Source organism: Myzus persicae, unplaced genomic scaffold (assembly GCF_001856785.1).
Source record: "Myzus persicae strain clone G006 unplaced genomic scaffold, MPER_G0061.0, whole genome shotgun sequence".
NCBI classification, from domain to species: Eukaryota; Metazoa; Arthropoda; class Insecta; order Hemiptera; family Aphididae; genus Myzus; species Myzus persicae.
Genome location: NW_019103798.1, coordinates 1,920 through 19,941, shown reverse-complemented (window position 1 = coordinate 19,941; position 18,022 = coordinate 1,920). Strand labels below are relative to the sequence as shown.

General features: G+C 29.8%; 1 protein-coding gene across 1 annotated transcript; it reads right to left on the bottom strand.

Annotated features, from left to right (window-relative positions):
* Positions 1-6,352: 6,352 nt before the first annotated feature.
* Positions 6,353-17,249, bottom strand: LOC111035319 (transmembrane protease serine 9-like). The gene is made up of 12 exons (XM_022316888.1): positions 17,141-17,249; positions 16,943-17,055; positions 16,562-16,830; positions 16,298-16,461; positions 16,056-16,226; positions 9,585-9,630; positions 8,745-8,975; positions 8,516-8,664; positions 8,313-8,425; positions 7,975-8,234; positions 6,946-7,112; positions 6,353-6,815 (listed from the first exon to the last, which is right to left on the bottom strand). The coding sequence occupies exons 1-12, from the start codon at positions 17,141-17,143 to the stop codon at positions 6,642-6,644; spliced, it is 1,860 nt and encodes a 619-aa protein (XP_022172580.1). The 5' UTR covers positions 17,144-17,249; the 3' UTR covers positions 6,353-6,641.
* Between the last annotated feature and the right edge of the window lie 773 nt (positions 17,250-18,022).

Genomic DNA, 18,022 nt, shown 5'->3' with positions numbered 1-18,022 from the left:
CTATATGTTAGTATATCTATATATATCAGTTTAAAATGAAAAACATTAAAGTTATACCTATATAGCCCTAGAGGCACGATTTTAGAGGTGCATTTTTAAAAGTTAGGGTTGACAATTTAATTTAAAGATCCTCATAAGTTGTTCATAATGAATCCAAAAAATCTAAAATATATATAAGCAGAATTTTCATTGTAGACATGTGAAGCACAAATTTGAAGAAATTAGATATTTAAACACGAAGAATGAAGTTTTTATAATCATATTGTTGTACCTAGGTAAGTATTTAAAAATATTATTTAAGATTAGGTACTTTAAACTTTTACGTATAGGTACACTTTTTTATATTATATTATACATTATTACACAATGGCATTTTAAAAACAATTATAATAATTTTAACATTTAAGCAGTAGCACATGCCTAAATTTATACCACAAATCAATTCAGTACCTATTTACACCGGTCGGTATATTATATTTATATGTAACATATAAATATATAATATCAATAACAAATGGTATAAATATACCTATATTATTTTCATAATTAAATTCTAATAATATAGCATATGAAATATTTTTGGCAAAAATAAATTCAACTTCACGTATTATCATTTACCACTCAGCCGTAAGTATTGTAATTGATTATAAATACCTACTCAATTATTAATAAATCAATGGTATTATCGAATAGTAAAATTAATTATTATAATAGCAGTATAAATAAATAAATTATGATCTCTCCTTTATTATTAACGTTTTTACAGATCTATTAAGATATATTGATTCAGAGAATTTTTTAATAGGAAGTTGATAAAAGCACTAATTTTATTTTTTTATATAAAAAAAACATGTATTATTTATTTCCAGTTTATCCTTTGGGCTTTGAAGTTAAAATTAATATACTAGGTAATAGTAGTACTAGATACGATGTAGTAAATTTGTTTTTAAACCAAGTTACGATTGAGCATAAGAAAGAGGAAGAAATAATATGACTTATACCTTTTCTTGCTATATGTTAGTTACCAGTTTTTCGATTTTAGTCCCGTTATCTCAACAACTGCCTTTGCCCTAAAGTGTTAAAAATACAAAAATATGCTGTATAAAATTATTAATAAATATAAATCCGATTTGCATCCCACCCCATACCACTTTTTTGAAAAGCTGACTTGAATTACAACTTTTTGTTAAGTATAGTATAATACAGGTATTATGTATTTATTAATTATAATATTATTATCTATAGGTAAATACATATTAACGTACGATTTTTTTTATATGTAATTCGTTATATAACGTTAAACCGTCCTAGAAAAAGTTAAATTTATAGGTATACACATTTTTTAAGTCAGATATCGCTCACTAGCGAAAAAAAAGAGGGAAACCTTAACTAATCTCGTTAGAATTATGTTTAAGGGAACTTTTTTTTACTGCGCATAAGTGCATTCGTAAATAAAAATGGTTAAATATTAGTCTTATGAAAAACATTTTTTAAATTAAATTAAATATACCTATTACCTATCAAGTACATATTCTATCCAACTTAAAAATTAACTGCGAGGTTATGTTGATGATATAATTCCTGTTATCTTACAATTTTATCGAATAGTATAGAATAATTATGATGGTCTATAATTACAAAATTTATTATTTTCATTGTTAGTGCACTATTCAGTTAGACTATTTCGTTATTGATAACAAAAGTAAAATTATATAACCTACCAACGCACAGTTTTTAAACAATTTTAGGAATAACTAAATAGTTTCAAATCACTTATTGTAGAGTTAGGAATGTTAGGATATTTATGCACTAAAGAATGTATGAATATGTGTGCACTTATGCAGTAAAAACCAGCTAAATATGCATAAACAATTTGAAAAATATGCAATAAAAAATAAAGAAATTATTGGACAAAAAATGCAATAAACATATTATAGACAAATTGAAAAAACTGAAAAAAAATAAAGAGAGTTGCATTGAATAATTAAAGCTTGTTTTAATGTTCTGCTTATCCGCTTATTTTCTTTTAATCTTCGTCTGTTTGGAGCTAATACGTTTTTAAACCTATTAAACGAAAAATCTCTATGTAAAAAATTGTATTTGTTTAAATTATTATAAATAAATAATAATAGTTACTTGGAAAAATTTCTCTCCACTTCAACAGACCTAATTGGTGAAAACTTAAAAAAAACGAAATCTACCGCTAGTTAATTCCTCTTCGATCCCTTCAATGATTTCAAGTTCTCCATTAGTTACTTTCAAAATTTGACATACTGTTTTGAATCCACTGTTTTTCTCCAGAATCGTTTTAAATTGACTACATATTTCGTTGCCTATTTGTCCACAGGCTTTGTTAATGTTATCTGTTGTATTATTGACTATCGATATTGCTTCTGACAAAAGCTGCCCGGATGATTCAAGACGAGTTATATTAACCGATAAAAATCCATAGTTCGATTGAATGTATACTAAATTTGCTTCTATAGATGGATCATTCAAAAGCGTGTGACATTTTTCTATAGCTGCAGTATCTTCTGAAACCAGTTTATCAACAACTTTGCATGTACCAGTAAGATGATCTGCATCAGCCGCACCTAACCAAGTTCCCCATCGTGTTATTACAGGTGTTGGAGGAAGTGGCACTGCGGGGGCTTCGTCTTTAAATATTTGCATTCTACTTGGTGCTTTTCAAAATACTGTTTTTGCATTTAATATTAATTCGTCAACTTTTTTAAAACTACCCCGTAATTTCTCAGCAACACGGTGTGCACATGTGCTAAATATGTCACATGTATCATCTTAGAATACAATTTTTATAAAGTTATTGGCTGCTTTTAGTTTTTACCATGTATGGCGCAGCGTCAGTTAGAAATAATAAGACGTTATCGTGAAGTACATCGTTTGGTCATAATAAATTCATTGATTTATCAAATAACTTACTAATAGTTGAAAAGTTAACCCTTTCCAACTGTTCTGAATTTAGCAAAAAAATTTTACAGGGTTCGTTTTTTTGTAGTGTGCCAGCTACTACATTTTCTATATAATGGCCTTCGCAATGCAATCAGTATATTTTGTTTCATCGGTTGAAACCCAAATTTTCTTATCGGTTACATAACGTTGAGTTTTATTCGTCGTTTTTTGATAACACTCTGATAAATAGTTATTGCGCATTGTCGATTCATCCGGTATCTCTTTTTCTGTATACATTGCCAAAAAATCACGAAAAATAGGGTTGTTGACCTTATTTTAATTGTATGTTAGCTGAAGTCAATGCTCTACATAAATCTAAGTTGACTGACGATGTTTTTGTGTTCGATATTAATTGTTGTTTATCATTTTTTTCTTTTTGTTTATTTAATCGAATATTATGTTTAGCGATGTTCATATGCTGCTCAACAGTAAACCGACGTCCACTATACCAACCTTATAACTTCGCATAACTTGAAATAAAGGATTGAACCATCGGTAGTTAAAACGTGTTCTCCAAATTTTTTTACAAAACCTCTTAGTCGGTTAGAACAAAAGCTTTTAACTTCCAGCATAACTGAGTGATTTAATAAATCAAGAAGGTACCTGCACGGAAAAACACGAAACGAGCAATATACGGTACTCTATATCGGTCGTAGACTAGACAGAAACTAATTATATAAATTATTAAACGTTCTGTTAAAATGTCTGATAAAATTGTAATGACTTGCAGTTTTAAGATAAGTTTTGACTATGACAATTGACGAGGGTTATCGAAAATTCTATTTAAGTAAGTATAACCACATTGAACTCTCAACAATAAATAAGTGATAATTTGTGAAACACAGATAACCAAACTTCTATAAGATTCAGTTTATAAAATATAAAATGACGGAATTTTTCAGCATTTTGCATAGAAAACTTATTGTTATAACTTATAAGTTATAACAGTCTTCTAGGGAATCTGATAGTTATAACCGCACTTCGTTATATCCGGATCATAAAAAGTAACGTAATTAAAAAAAAAATGTATTTTCTAAACAAACTGTTTACTGTTTAATTTTATTTCAGATTACATATTTTAAGATTCAAGGTATTTATAATTTTTGATAAAAGTACATATTATACATAGTTTATGTTTATGATTTTTTTGAAAAATGATCTATTATAGTGGTTTGTTTATAATTTGAATAAGACTTTTTAACAAAATTAGAAATATTGTTTTATGCCATTAATAATACTTGTGGCGTATTTATATCTTTCATCATCATTTGCATTCAAAATAGACTTGACAATTTCTTCTTCATTGGGTTCTTCGTTGGTCAAAAGAGCATCGTCAACCTCCACAAAACTTAGTAAGTTTTCTTCAGAAAAGCACTCTGTGTCCAAATTATTGTCACTTACTATTTCTGTGTCGTCGTTTACTGAAGCCTTGAATCCATCGTGGTGGAAATAGTTTCTTATTGTAGTGGTAGAAACATCATTCCGTCTATCCGAGATCATTGAAATTGCATCTAATACTGAAATTTTAATATCTTTTTCCTGTTCCTCTTGATTTTGAGCACTAATTTTTTCCGAAATTTTACTTTTAATGCTTTGATAATACCTTGATCCATAGGTTGTAAAACAGAGGTCGTGTTTGGAGGGAGAAAAACCAACTTTATGCATATCATTTTGAGCAAGAGGATGAGCCAGACAATTATCTACAGTCATTAGGATATGCCGTTTTACCTTTGCCAGTTGTTTATCCCATTCTTTTAACCAGTCGGAAAATATGTCACCGGTCATCCATGCTTTTTTATTGCTTTTGTAGTCGACTGTCAAGTTTTTGAAATTTTTAAAATATCTCGGAGTCTTGGATTTTCCAATTAATAATAGTTTTTTTTTTGTAAGAACTAGTCATATTAAAGGCTATACAAGTGAGTCACTCTTTATATAATTTACCACCACTGCATGTTCCCCCTAAAACGCAATGATTGAGGCGGTGTTAGATTATAAAACTATCCGGTTTCATCAGCGTAATAAACGTCACAATCTGCATAGTTTTTACGCAAATTAGGCAAAACATATGTTCTATCCAATTTTCCGCAACACCCACAAGAACGCTTAACTATTATTAATCGCTATAGGTGGTTATAAAAACCAATTTTCGTTTTAAAATAACATCGCTATATCCGGATTATCGTTATAAGTTTATAGCCGATATCGTTATATTCGAATAAAACTACTATACATCACACATAAAAGTATAAAACCACACATAAAAGTATAAACCCAACCAAATACATTGCTTGGAATCGTTTTACCCAGAGTATCGTTATGTACAGCATCGTTATAAGCGAATGTTACTGTACTCCAAATATACCTAGATCATTAATTTTGTTATGTACTTTCAATAGTATTAGGGTATTATATCTTTTACTAACTTTTTGATTATTTTTTAAGTAAAAGAGAATTTAATTTTGTTTTTAATTTCTAATGTAATGCCAACCTATACAAATGACCCCTTCCCATTTTTTTCTTTAATTTTTTTGATTTTTCATAAACATTTTTAAATCATTGAGCAGCTTTTTATGGGGTGACTCTTATTAATCACTCGTTACTAAGCTCATTATTGTAAATAATGCATTAGGTTTAAGAATTTGGAGATTTTAGACTGCAGCCTTCAGTATATGCACATAATACATATACAGCCATGCACGTAGGTACTGACGTAGCACTTTCGTTTAAAATTTTGAGACGTGTTGAGAAAACTAGGTAAATAATTTAAAACACTTTTATTATTATTTTTAATAAAATACCTAGAATATTATATTTCAAACAAGTCTACACTTCAAAATAATTACGCACTCAGTCGTAAGCTTACTATGTCTTCGACTAATGCTGATTATCTTCTAAATAATTGCCTGGTGATCAAACCGTATTTATACGGGTTCCAACAATGACGTATGGTGGAAAAATTGAGGTGTTGGCCTATATTCTAATATTACTTCCAGTTACTATCGAATTTGCATTATTATGCGAATAGGTAAAATGGCTTATTGTTTTCACCTTTGGTCTAGCTACCTGTTATTTAGGTTTTCCACGTACTCCAAGCATTGATTATTAATATCTACATTACATAATACATCATACATTTTAATTAATGTATAATTTATTATATACATCGTATTGAAATTCATAAAATAACTATATGGAGTTTTGGGTTTACAACACTACGTACTGTTTATAATTAATTCTGTTCACATATATCTCACACTCTATATTTTTTATATTTATTTTATTTTATGATTTTTGGTTAGTACAAATACATATAGATAATCAACTGTGGCAGTTAATTCATCATTTGATTGAACGAATTTCAATATTTATATGATGCATAATAATTAATAGATACCTAATATATCTTTATTCATTTATAGGCTTATATAGCATTAACATGTAATATAAGTATTATACACTGTAATAATATATTAATAACTAAATTTAATTATTTAATGTAAGTCTGCAGCCAACAATCAATGAATGTTGCCTAAGTATACGAAGTCATGGCATTATTGATTGCAGATGTGGACTGAATTACAGCGGCATGTATCGCACGATATATCAGACATAATAATTACTGTCTTTTTATTTAAAAAAAAATCGATTATTTTGTCTATTTTGGCGGACGTTCAACTTTTTGGCCAAACGATCCTTTGGATCCACGGAACATAATAGGACACTCTGGTGTAGACGCCGGGCGTGTCCCTATTTCCGCAATATTTCCCGAACGACGTTATACCGATTTGACTAGACATACATGCATAGTTGGGGTGGTTTACTTGCAGAGGGCCGCCAGAATCGCCCTGTGATGAAATTTATGAGTTACATATTATATTTTATTATAAAATATGTATAGCTTATGTAAGCTGTAGTAAGGAAAACCTCGAGTCAGTCATCGTTCACCGATTATGCTTGCCTATTACGTTTGCTCACCGTACACGTGTCGCTTCCATTCCTGATGTCGCCCGCACATATCATGCTGTCTTCCATTATCCCGAAGTTTATTCTCGGATTGGAACTCTGAGGATAGCTATACTTACAATGGCCAATTGGTATCGGAGACAGATCCACTTTTAACAGGTCGGGACTAATCGGACCATCTGCACAGACGACATAGCGATTGAAAGTTCCATATTATTATATGGGCAAACATTTTGGGGCGGTCCGGAAAACTCTCCGTCAAATCCGGCTCTGCAGCAGGCACCGTGGCACTTTTGCCACAGAATATATTAAATCGCCACGCCACCACATAGATGTGAGCATCATAAGTCTAGAGGCGGCTTTGTTAAATATATAGTTACACCCAGACAGCCTTAATAATAAATTATAATATTAATAATAATTATTAAGGCTTTCTAGTTACACCGTTACACATGAAGTAGAAATCTGGCCATACAGGGAGATTTTTTTAAGCATTCTCACCCTATTTTAACACTTAGTTTTGCATATAATTCTAATTTTTGGAATTTTAAATACGCTTGAAGACCATATTTTCGAATATTTGAGTTTTATTGTACTCTTAAGGACGATTCCTTATTAGAAAATATGGTCTTAAGACTTTAGGTAAACTTAAAATTTTCAAAATCAGTATTTGAATAAATGTACTATTAAAGAGAAAAATAGGGATAAGCATGCTTAAAATATCACCTTGTATAGTACCTATAGGTATCTAGAAATTGAACGTCTATTTTCTGGGATTTGTTCATAAATACTAGCACTGTAGCAGGTTTGAAAAAAATTTTAATCGTAGACATTATGCTAGAACTATTATAGTTAAAAGCAGCGGTCTGTGTGCTATACTGCTCTATGTCTATTTATTTTGAACGGTAAAGGAAGACATGAATTATTTGGGATGAGCGTAAGTATGTATTATTCAATAATGAACAAACCTAAAAAATCTAGTATATCAGCCCTCCCCGCTGGGGAACAATAGGTATAAGTAGTATAAAAATTAATACTCACTGGTCGAGGTCCGACCCCAGCCAGTGGCCGTGGCCATCTTGAAGTTTAACTTTTGGACCGTGTTCAGGCACACGGGTCTCACGTGCGCCGAAAACTTGACTTCTTCCTCTAAACGGAACAGTGCTATGTCATTGTACACGTAAGTCGAATTGTAGTTTGGGTGCACCACTCGCTCTACGATTTTGTAGTCGACCGGGCTGGCGTCGTCGGGTTCCGAATAAATGTTCAAATCGCCCAATCGTGCCCAGCTCACCGTTCGTCTTCGCGGAGGGACGTTTTTAAATATGTTTGTATTTAAAGCGTCAAGAGGTCTCGCTTAAATTGTACTTGGTACTCACCCAGAATTAATGGTGCAGTGCGCCGCACTCAGGATCCACCTGTTGCTTATCAACGAACCTCCGCAGCCCCACGACTTCTGCTCATCCGCAATGTCCCCGTAACCTAATAGTGCCTGCGAGAGGCAAAGTTTCAATATCGGTCAATTTTCGTCAAGATTTTTTTTCTGGCTTCTAATACCTATGGCACAACATAATTATCATACCATGTGCGGAAATTCCTTTGGCTTGGCCTTAACGCCGCCGACGATCAACGTCAACACGTTGTAGCAGTTTAGAGTTTTCGACGGCGGTTCACCGCCAGGCGAGGGTTGTCGCACGTTCACGTACACAAGTTCCGAGTACTGGCGACACACTGCACAGCGGTCACGAGAAACAGATTATGATTTATGGAAAGCCGTTTAAGTACGAATTTCATGCGATACCGATACGTACTTTCAGTGGCAGAGTATGATGATGTAACATTGGTGGTGCTTAAGGCCGGCTTGAAATTTGTTGTGTTGATTGCTGCTGTGGGCGAACAACAGACAATTGGCTTGTTTTTTGTAAACGAGCATATCTGCGGAAAACTCTGACCTCGAATTTGCTGTTCTAACGACGAACAATTTTCTGGTTGTTTGCAGATATGATTTATAGAATTGCCCTTGCCTAACTGACATACATCACCTATATAGTATAAAAGCATAAACAATTTTGTATGAACTAAGTATCCGTTATACGTATGGGTATCACGTCGTATGTGCAAGTAAGCACCAGTATGAATGTTATACTTAATACATTTTCAAAAAATTGATTTTCTGTGACTTAGATTTATACCTTTTGCATTAAAACTTAAATTTATATAAAATTAATAAGTAAGGTCAAATGATATGATAACAAAGAATGTAATTATTAAGTTTAAGGTGATTTACAATGATTAAGTGTTTATTTATCACCTTAATAAATTGTTTAATAGGTACCGATTTGCCTATTATAATATGACAGTAAACTACAATTGCTTTATTAGTTACAATCAGTTAATATTTATAATTCTATAGTGCATTGTTAATTTAACTAAAAACCAATTAATTAAAATGTTAACTAAAGTTCACAGAAACAATGAAAAAATAGAAAAATCCATAGTCGGATAAGTCAAACTAAAATTGACGTAGATGATTTTATACAACTTGAGTATTGAATATTTTAATCATTATCTTTTTAACTCTTAAACATTTTTGTTTCATCTATATTATTTAAAATTGATTAATTATTTAAATATAAACATTTTAAACTCACCTTCATACAAATTTAGTATATTTGCTTTATGTCCAGAAATTAATAGACATATTATTAAAGGTAATACGATTTTAAAGTACAAAGAATATTTAATTTTAAAATACATATTTTTGTATTGTCGTTGTTATTGTAACGAACTGATGTGGCTATGATAATACGAACAAGCAAAACATTTGACTTGTTTATCCCACCACATTTGTATATTGTAAAAGATATTGGTAAGATATTTTATAATGTATATTATGTTTATATACATTATATATATGACAGTACCAAGGTTAAAAATTAAAAATAACATTAAGTATTTAATTCAAACCAAACAGGTTATTAATTTTGAGATAAAAAAAAATACCTCTCGCTTCAGGATAAATAAACATGAATTTGTAGTGTAAATGTGTAATGTGTTGCAAGTCCTAATTAAAACTATATAATATTATGATCTTCAGAATCGGGAATCTTATAAAAACCTATCTGAATGGTTTCAAATTAATCGATTTTGGATCCTCCTCAACATAACGATGCGGGTTAGTGAACCGTGATTTGGCAAACTATAATAAGCTTACATTTCTTTTAAATGATGCCATCATACTCATAGTATTATGTAGGTATAAATGGTAAAGTTGGTAAACGGACAATGGTAAATGGTAAGTCATTAAAGTCACGGCAAAATTTTGCAATCATTAGTTCATTTGTCTAATATAGAATTAATTTAGGTTTCGGATTTCAATGTCTAAAAACCATCAACCAACAATAAAAACCATATATGCATTTATGACCTAAAAACCCCCAAAAATACTCCTCTCTCAAGTAAGTACCACTTCATATCCACATATGACGTTTAGATTTATATACAGAACGAATAAACAGTTTCTGCTTATTACTCGTAATAAATATAAGTAAGTATTTAACTGACAAACAAAGTTACTAATAATTTGCTATCGTACTTTGCATCATTTAGCACCACGTATGAATTCGAATTAGATAGCATCATAGGTTTGTGATTTTATAGACTGTTTATTACAATGGCTGAATTTCAGTGATTTATTACATTTTCATAAGTAATGGCAATTAATAATGCTGGAATATAACACGATACAGTTTATTCTACATACATATACCAGATACCTATGCACAATGCAGTTATACCTGTGCATCAATGATATTTCGTTTGCAAACTAGAGTTCAATGCTTTATGTATTTTTACAATAACATGAAAATAACACGCATTTAAAAATAAAATAAGATTAGTGCAGACGTGTGAGTAGAAAACAGGTTTAAAAAAAAAATTAACATTAAATACTCATTATTCTTGTTGGGTTTTTCAAAACATAAATTTCATTTATTTTAAATATTTAGTGGGATGAGAACTTGAGTAGGTAGAAAACTATTTTTGTCCAGAGTTGTTCTAGGGACAGCTCTCATCAATAATGAGTTAGTATTCACATTAGAGTATATTTTTTAATTTCTATAAAAGTTTTTAAATTTTAACATCGGACATTGCTGTATCCATTCTATTATCTGTTACACATATATTTATAATAGACTATGGTTAAGTTTGTTATGAGTTAAAAATTATTTTTAGTTTTTACAGACTTCTTCTTAAAGGCATACTTGCAGGACTAACTTATAGGTTATAACTTTGGAAGTAGTGTCACTGGACACTCTCTTCCCTCAAGATTTTCATGTCCTGTAATATTGTACTCATCATATTTACTTATTATATAAATTGTATATAGATTGTAAATTTTCTTAAATAATAAAAAAAAAAAACTATGAGTGACTCTATTTGGTTAAAATTGCGGGGGGGGGAGTGACTTTGTCATCTCCCAAAGCATTCCAAGTCTCTTTTAAAACAATTTGATGATTTCAATAAAAATTGCGTCCAATAAATATTTTCCACAGTATCTAATGATGTAAAGTAGGACAGAATACTTCTTGGTAAAATTGTTTTTGACTCAAAAATGTACATAAATATGATACAATTTTTTCTAAAAACCAAAAACCTACTCCGATCATAGGAATAACGAAAGTCATTGTATATTTGTATGGCACTGCAAATATATTTATATTATAATATCTGACTACATATAGTATGGAGATGAAAAATGAGCCACGATTGTACCGCCCCCGGTGGCGTTTTTTCAGAGACATTTATAGTAGTCGCCACTATAGTAAAACGCCACTGTGGGTGGTACAACCGTGGTTCACTTTTCACATCGCGTTCTATAGAAATGTTGTACTAATATGTTAAATGCTGCAATAAATAGTGGTTGGTGTTTGTAGCGGTACAGGTATTATACTGAGAGCGGGTAGGTTACTATATAAATGTGGGAACCCAAAATTGTGGCAAAGCGATTGGTATCATCTATGTGTACATTTTTGTGAAGCTATTCTTTGGTATAATATACAGGGTGATCCAACAAGTATGCCCACCTCCTTTTTTTCTTTAATAATAAAGTTTTTCAAAATCTGATTTTTGGAATCTTTAAATATACTCAAAGACCATATTTTCATATTCTTGAGGTTTTCGTAACACTTAAGGAATGTCCCGTGGCGATACAAACTTTTGTTTTTCAAATGTTAATCCCACTTTTTTACTGTAAATTATTTACATGATACTGATAATTTTTTTGAGTATTTTGATGTATTGAAATCAAAATTCAAACGAGTAGTTTTCTAGTTATTACTTATTACACATTTTGTGCTAAAGATAATATAGTTTATAATAGAGAAGACGGATATGCTTTTACAATATACGTTGTTATCTATAATCAGCTATACCAGTGGTTCTCAATCTTTTTAATACCACGATCAAAATTTCCCCCGAAAAATCTTTCACGACCCACATTGTTTCACTTTTCAAAAATTAGTGAAAAGCAAAATTTGTATTATATAAATATGTTTATATGTATAAATTTGTATTAGGTATTTAGTATTTTATAGGTTTATAATTAATATGAATAAAAATATAGTTAATATAGTTAAAATGTAATTTTTATAATGAGGTACCTAACATACATTTTTTTTAAATCTATATAATTCAAAAAAATGTTAGCGACCCACCAAAAATTGACTGACGGCCCACCAGTGGGTCGCGACCCACACTTTGAAAAACGCTGGTCTGTACACATAATATAAAATAATACGTCATTTTATATTTATTTAGTCAAACACTTAGGTAAATAGCAAGTAAAATCCTTCTTGATTTATTTAGTTATTTTTCTTATTCCATGTGTAGAACTGTATAAGCATATCCCTATTATGGACTATTATCCTTAGTACAAATTGTCCAATAACTAGGAAACCACTCGTTCGAATTTTGATTTCGATACATCAAAATTCCCAAAAGAATTATTTGCTAAATAATTTGAAGAAAAAAGTGGGGTTCTCATTTGAAAAACAAAGGTTCATATCGCCACAGGACATTCCTTACGTGGCAAAAAAAATCTCAAGTATATGGAAATATGGTCTTTGAGTATATTTAAAGATTCCAAAAATCAGATTTTGAAAAACTTCATTATTAAAGAAAAAAAGGGGGGTAAGGATACTCGTTGGATCCACCCTGTATATTGGTTCCATTAAGCATAATATATTATATAAGTTAATTTTAATGTAAACGTATTATTACTTTTCACTAGATTTATTTTTCATCAAATGGTTTTCAGAACGGTATCTACCTATATTAAAATAAAATGATTTTATTATTTTTGCATATTATTTCTTTGAATTATTTTCAATGAAAAATCAATTAATTTCGGTTAAATTATAAGTTATGACGTATAAAAAATAAAATTATGATAAAACAAAAAATAAAGTATAATTTTGTGTTGAATTATACTAAAAGAAAAATAACATATCAAAATTATAGACCCAAATTTAATCACTGGTGCATTATGAACCTGCCACCTGTTGCAATTGGTCACTCAAAATGAATCTCCCCACTATTATGTGACATTTCCACTTTTATCGTTTGATATTAACACAGCGGCTTTATGTGGGCTGTTAGCTCTATAGATTAAGATTATCCGATGACTATCTTAGTCCATCAGTCCATGTCTAGTTCATTGTCAACTCTTATCTTAATAAAAAATAAAGACATAAATTAAATGTAAAAAAACCTATAAATCATTGATAAAATTCAAAAAAATATATTAAAATTAGATATATTTGAAATCGAATAATATTAGGCAGTATTAAAATCTATACATTCATTTTATAAAAACGTACAAACACATTCAGACTAAGTCGACCACTCAGGTATAATTATTTCTACGAGAAATGAAATTGTGGCTGCCAAAATATTTAAGATAAACAATAGATATTTTCGAATCAAGTATATTAATGTTGATATCACATGCTGCAACTTGTCGCGTATTATAATTATTAATTACTATCTGATTGTCTAAAGAAGCATTTAAAGGTTTAAAAACGGGTCAAAAAGATCAATTTTTGGAGATCTATTTGACTATTTATTCTAACAATAATAGCTGGTGTATCTTCTACATGACTACTTCAATAGATATTTAAATTGAGTTACATTTAGTTATTACTTATAACTTTATGGGAAATATTGCCAAATCATCAATATTACCATAATTATTACACATATTTAGAGCAAAAATAGTCGTATTATTATTATCGAGTATCTATATCATAATTTTTCACATTATTTATATAATTATTTGACAATAAAGTAAGTTATACCCAATCTGAAGTTCACCCTAATTGTTTGATTTATCTATTTATCTATATTGTTATGTGTGTACAACACATTATGAGAAATTCCCTATACTCAAAGACACTATAAATATGCAATAAATCATTCTCCGTTAGAACTCATACCTTCCACAGCGCAATAGTTTGAAATACTCAGTAATATTTCAATGTGATTTTAAATTTGCAGACTGGCATTTATTTGTGCCATTGGTACAGTTTGGGGAAGTTGTATCCATGTCTCTTCAAATCACCATAACTTGGGCGTCCTGGATAGGCAATTTAGATACACCAATTATATGACGAAACATATTTCCGACATCGCTCAGAAAATAACTTCGGAGTTGATATAACTGTCCACGGAAAATAGCCGGTAAAAATCGAATACTATAATAATAAATTAATAAATAATAAGAAAATATTCGCGACATCACGATAGTTATGACTAACGAACAAGCCTAGGCAAGTTAATGATAATTTTTAACTGAGTTGAGTTAAATTGATAGAAAACATTTTAAAAAGTTTAAAGTTAATAGTTATCCTAATGTGATTTTAAACTCAGTTAAGCTATATAAGTTATTTGAAAACTTAAAACTAACTTTATTTTTAAATATATAAGCAGCTAGTTATATGGTTCAAAATAATAAAAAGTAAATGTTTATGCAATATATATCATCAATAATAATTGTATTATATTTATTATTTAATTATTTATAAATTAACGAAATTGGATTTGATTAAAAGTAACTCGTTATTTATTAAGTTTATATCAATAACAATCAGTTGAATTTAAAAGTAAATTAATGAAAAAGAAATATTTTAAAAAGTTCAGTTAAAAATTTAAACCAACTTCAACTTTTTAACTTGTTTATGCCCCAGCTTGCTTATGAAAAATATGAACGATCAGTGGTCAAAGTGGCTCAAAATATGTGGAGGGATGGAAAATATGAATTATAAAAATTGGAGGAATGCCATTCCACCATATCCCCCCCCCCACTTCGACCACTGTGAACGATAAATAAATGTGCAATCTATGTTAAACAACCTTAGTTTATTGAAATTAAACTTTCCTAAAATAAGGATTTCTAACTATCTTTTAGTCATTCAAATTCTGACATGTTCGGGAAAATGTTTTATAATTTGCTTGGTCATCAAGAATATAAAGGGTCATGTAATAAGTATGTTTGGATAACAAAAAATTAAAAGATTGTGATATGTTTAGGCACTGGATTAAAATGTATGTTATTTACATTCAATTTTTTTTTTATCACTAGTAAACTATGCTGACACGGATAACTGTAGAATTTTTTTTTTCAAATCATATTCTATGACTAAATGCTCGATTTGTATGATAGGATGCACGTTCTATCAAAAAATAAATAAAATCAAGTTAATAGTGATGGATTTATAATCTATTACATTATATGATTGTAAACAAACTTTGTACAAGATGTTCACGTAGTGTACTCACTGGTTTATAAATAACTTACATTAAATCTATGGAGAGGGGAGCAGTAGAACAGGGGTCTGTTTTAAACCTATATACTACTGGTGATTGAAAATATTGATATAATTGGGATTTTAAAAGCATCAATAATGATATCCAAAAGTTGGACTTACTCAAGAAAAAGCCTAACCATTTAAAATAGATTAGTGGAAGTTAGTAATGTAGAATATAGTTGTAGGTGCAATATAAAATAATTTTCTTTTTAAATACTATTTTATTTGGTTAAATTGTATAAATTAATTTCATCATCAGTTATTTGAAAATGCTATTTCTTCGATCCATGAAATGTATTTGGACACTCTAGTATAAATTCCAGGGGTATCCTTGTCAGCACAAAATTTCCCGAATGATGTAATCCCATATTGTGTATACATATCAGGGAAATCGACATTTTTTATTTGAAGTGGCCCTCCCGAATCACCCTACAATAATTTTGATGTTATTTAATCAGTTAAGTTTATACAAAGCATATTACAACTTTCCTAGTTCATACCGAGCAAGTGTCTTTTTCACCATCAAACGAACCAGCACAAATCATCCTGTCTGGTAGTATGCCAAATTGTAATTGACGAGTATTTGAAATATAACTTTCATTGCACTGATTTGTCGGAAAAATATCCAAATCTACTTTCAACAAATTGTCGCTGGCTGGGCCGGCTTAAAATTGAAATGAAAAAAATTAAAATGTTAACTTTTTACCTACTATTTTCGAGATTACTGGCTACTGGTATTTTTTTAGATAATTTTTAAAACCAACCCGTTGAAATTCGTCCCCAACCAGTAGCTATTTGTTTTAATGGTGTTAAAGATGGATCCGATTCCGTGTTAAGGCAAATCGGTCGCACATCTTCGGAAAATACGACGTCCCTTTCCAAACGAAATAGAGCTATATCGTTGTATAGCGAAGGTGGATTATACTCGGGATGTATTACATGCTGCACTATTCGATAGTCTTTGGGCTGAACTGCGTTGTCTTCATTAACGACTCTTTCTAAAACTCCGAGGCGAGCCCAGCGAGATTTAATCCTTAAAATCAAATGAAATGTATTTCCATGATAAATAAACAACATATAGAGATAGCATACACTGTTGTAATTAAGTTACTCAACTAGTATTTAATTTTTTTCATCATATTTACCCAGAACTTTCTAGACAGTGAGCTGCAGTCAATATCCACCTTTCGCTTATCAACGAACCTCCGCATTTCCAATCGTCCCCATTTGTCGTGGTGTCACCATAACCTAATAGCGCCTATAGTTATACATTTACAAAAAATAAAAATTATAATATACCATCTTGACTTTGAGGCTTGAGTATGTTCATGATTCAATGTTACCATGTGAGGAAACTCTTGTTTTACTGCCTCTATACCTCCTACTGCTGCAGGATAAAATACACCTTCCTCGAGTTTGGGTCGTTTATTTATTCTACTGTATTGATAACATTCTGCAAATTTATTTATTCATAGTAAAATTATTTCAAAAGGTATGATTAGGTGTATGCTTCAGTAAATACTCAGAATAAGTTACAGGATTAAACTCGTTATTCTTAGTTTAAATATCAAATTTGGACTTCAAAGTCGATTTAAAAAAAGACTGTGTTTTTATAATTATTCTTATATTTTTGGATTCAATAAGAAAAAACAAGCCGCACCTGAACTACTTATGAAAAACGTTGTATAATATTGTCAGTTCTATCTTCTACAACATAATAAAGTTTATAATGATTTTGATTTTTGATGAATTAATATAGCATGAATAAAAAAAGAAAATATCGTTCCTACAAATTTTTAAAGTTTCTAAAATGTTATAAAAACAACAACTTATGTGTGATCTTTTATTAAATGTTTAAGCTGTAAGACTGGGCTAAAATGTTAAGAGTACATTTGAATGTAATAACAAATAATTCTATAAGAATCAAAAGGAAAAACGATTCTAAGTGAAGATTTTGCATCGTGTGTCATCCTATAGTTCTAGGAATATTTATAATTTATTTATATGACTAATATAAATTTTATTTTTATATTAATATTATGGTTGAAACTAATTATTTACAATTGCATACATAATAATATTATTATTTATCAATTTTATTGTTATTAACTTGTAAGCAGATAATCTGATAATATTGGAATAAAACTAATAATGACATTGAAATGTTTCAAGTTTTTTATAATTAATGTTTATTCAACCACAATAAAATAATTAAAACCTACTTC

What these genes read in the sequence shown, in the direction of transcription:
- LOC111035319 (XM_022316888.1), bottom strand. An exon ending in TATACTAAATTTGTATGAAG is followed by an intron (nt 8,976 to 9,584) that starts GTGAGTTTAAAA and finishes TATACTATATAG; the next exon opens with GTGATGTATGTCAGTTAGGC. An exon ending in ATGGAAGCGACACGTGTACG is followed by an intron (nt 6,816 to 6,945) that starts GTGAGCAAACGT and finishes ATTTCATCACAG; the next exon opens with GGCGATTCTGGCGGCCCTCT.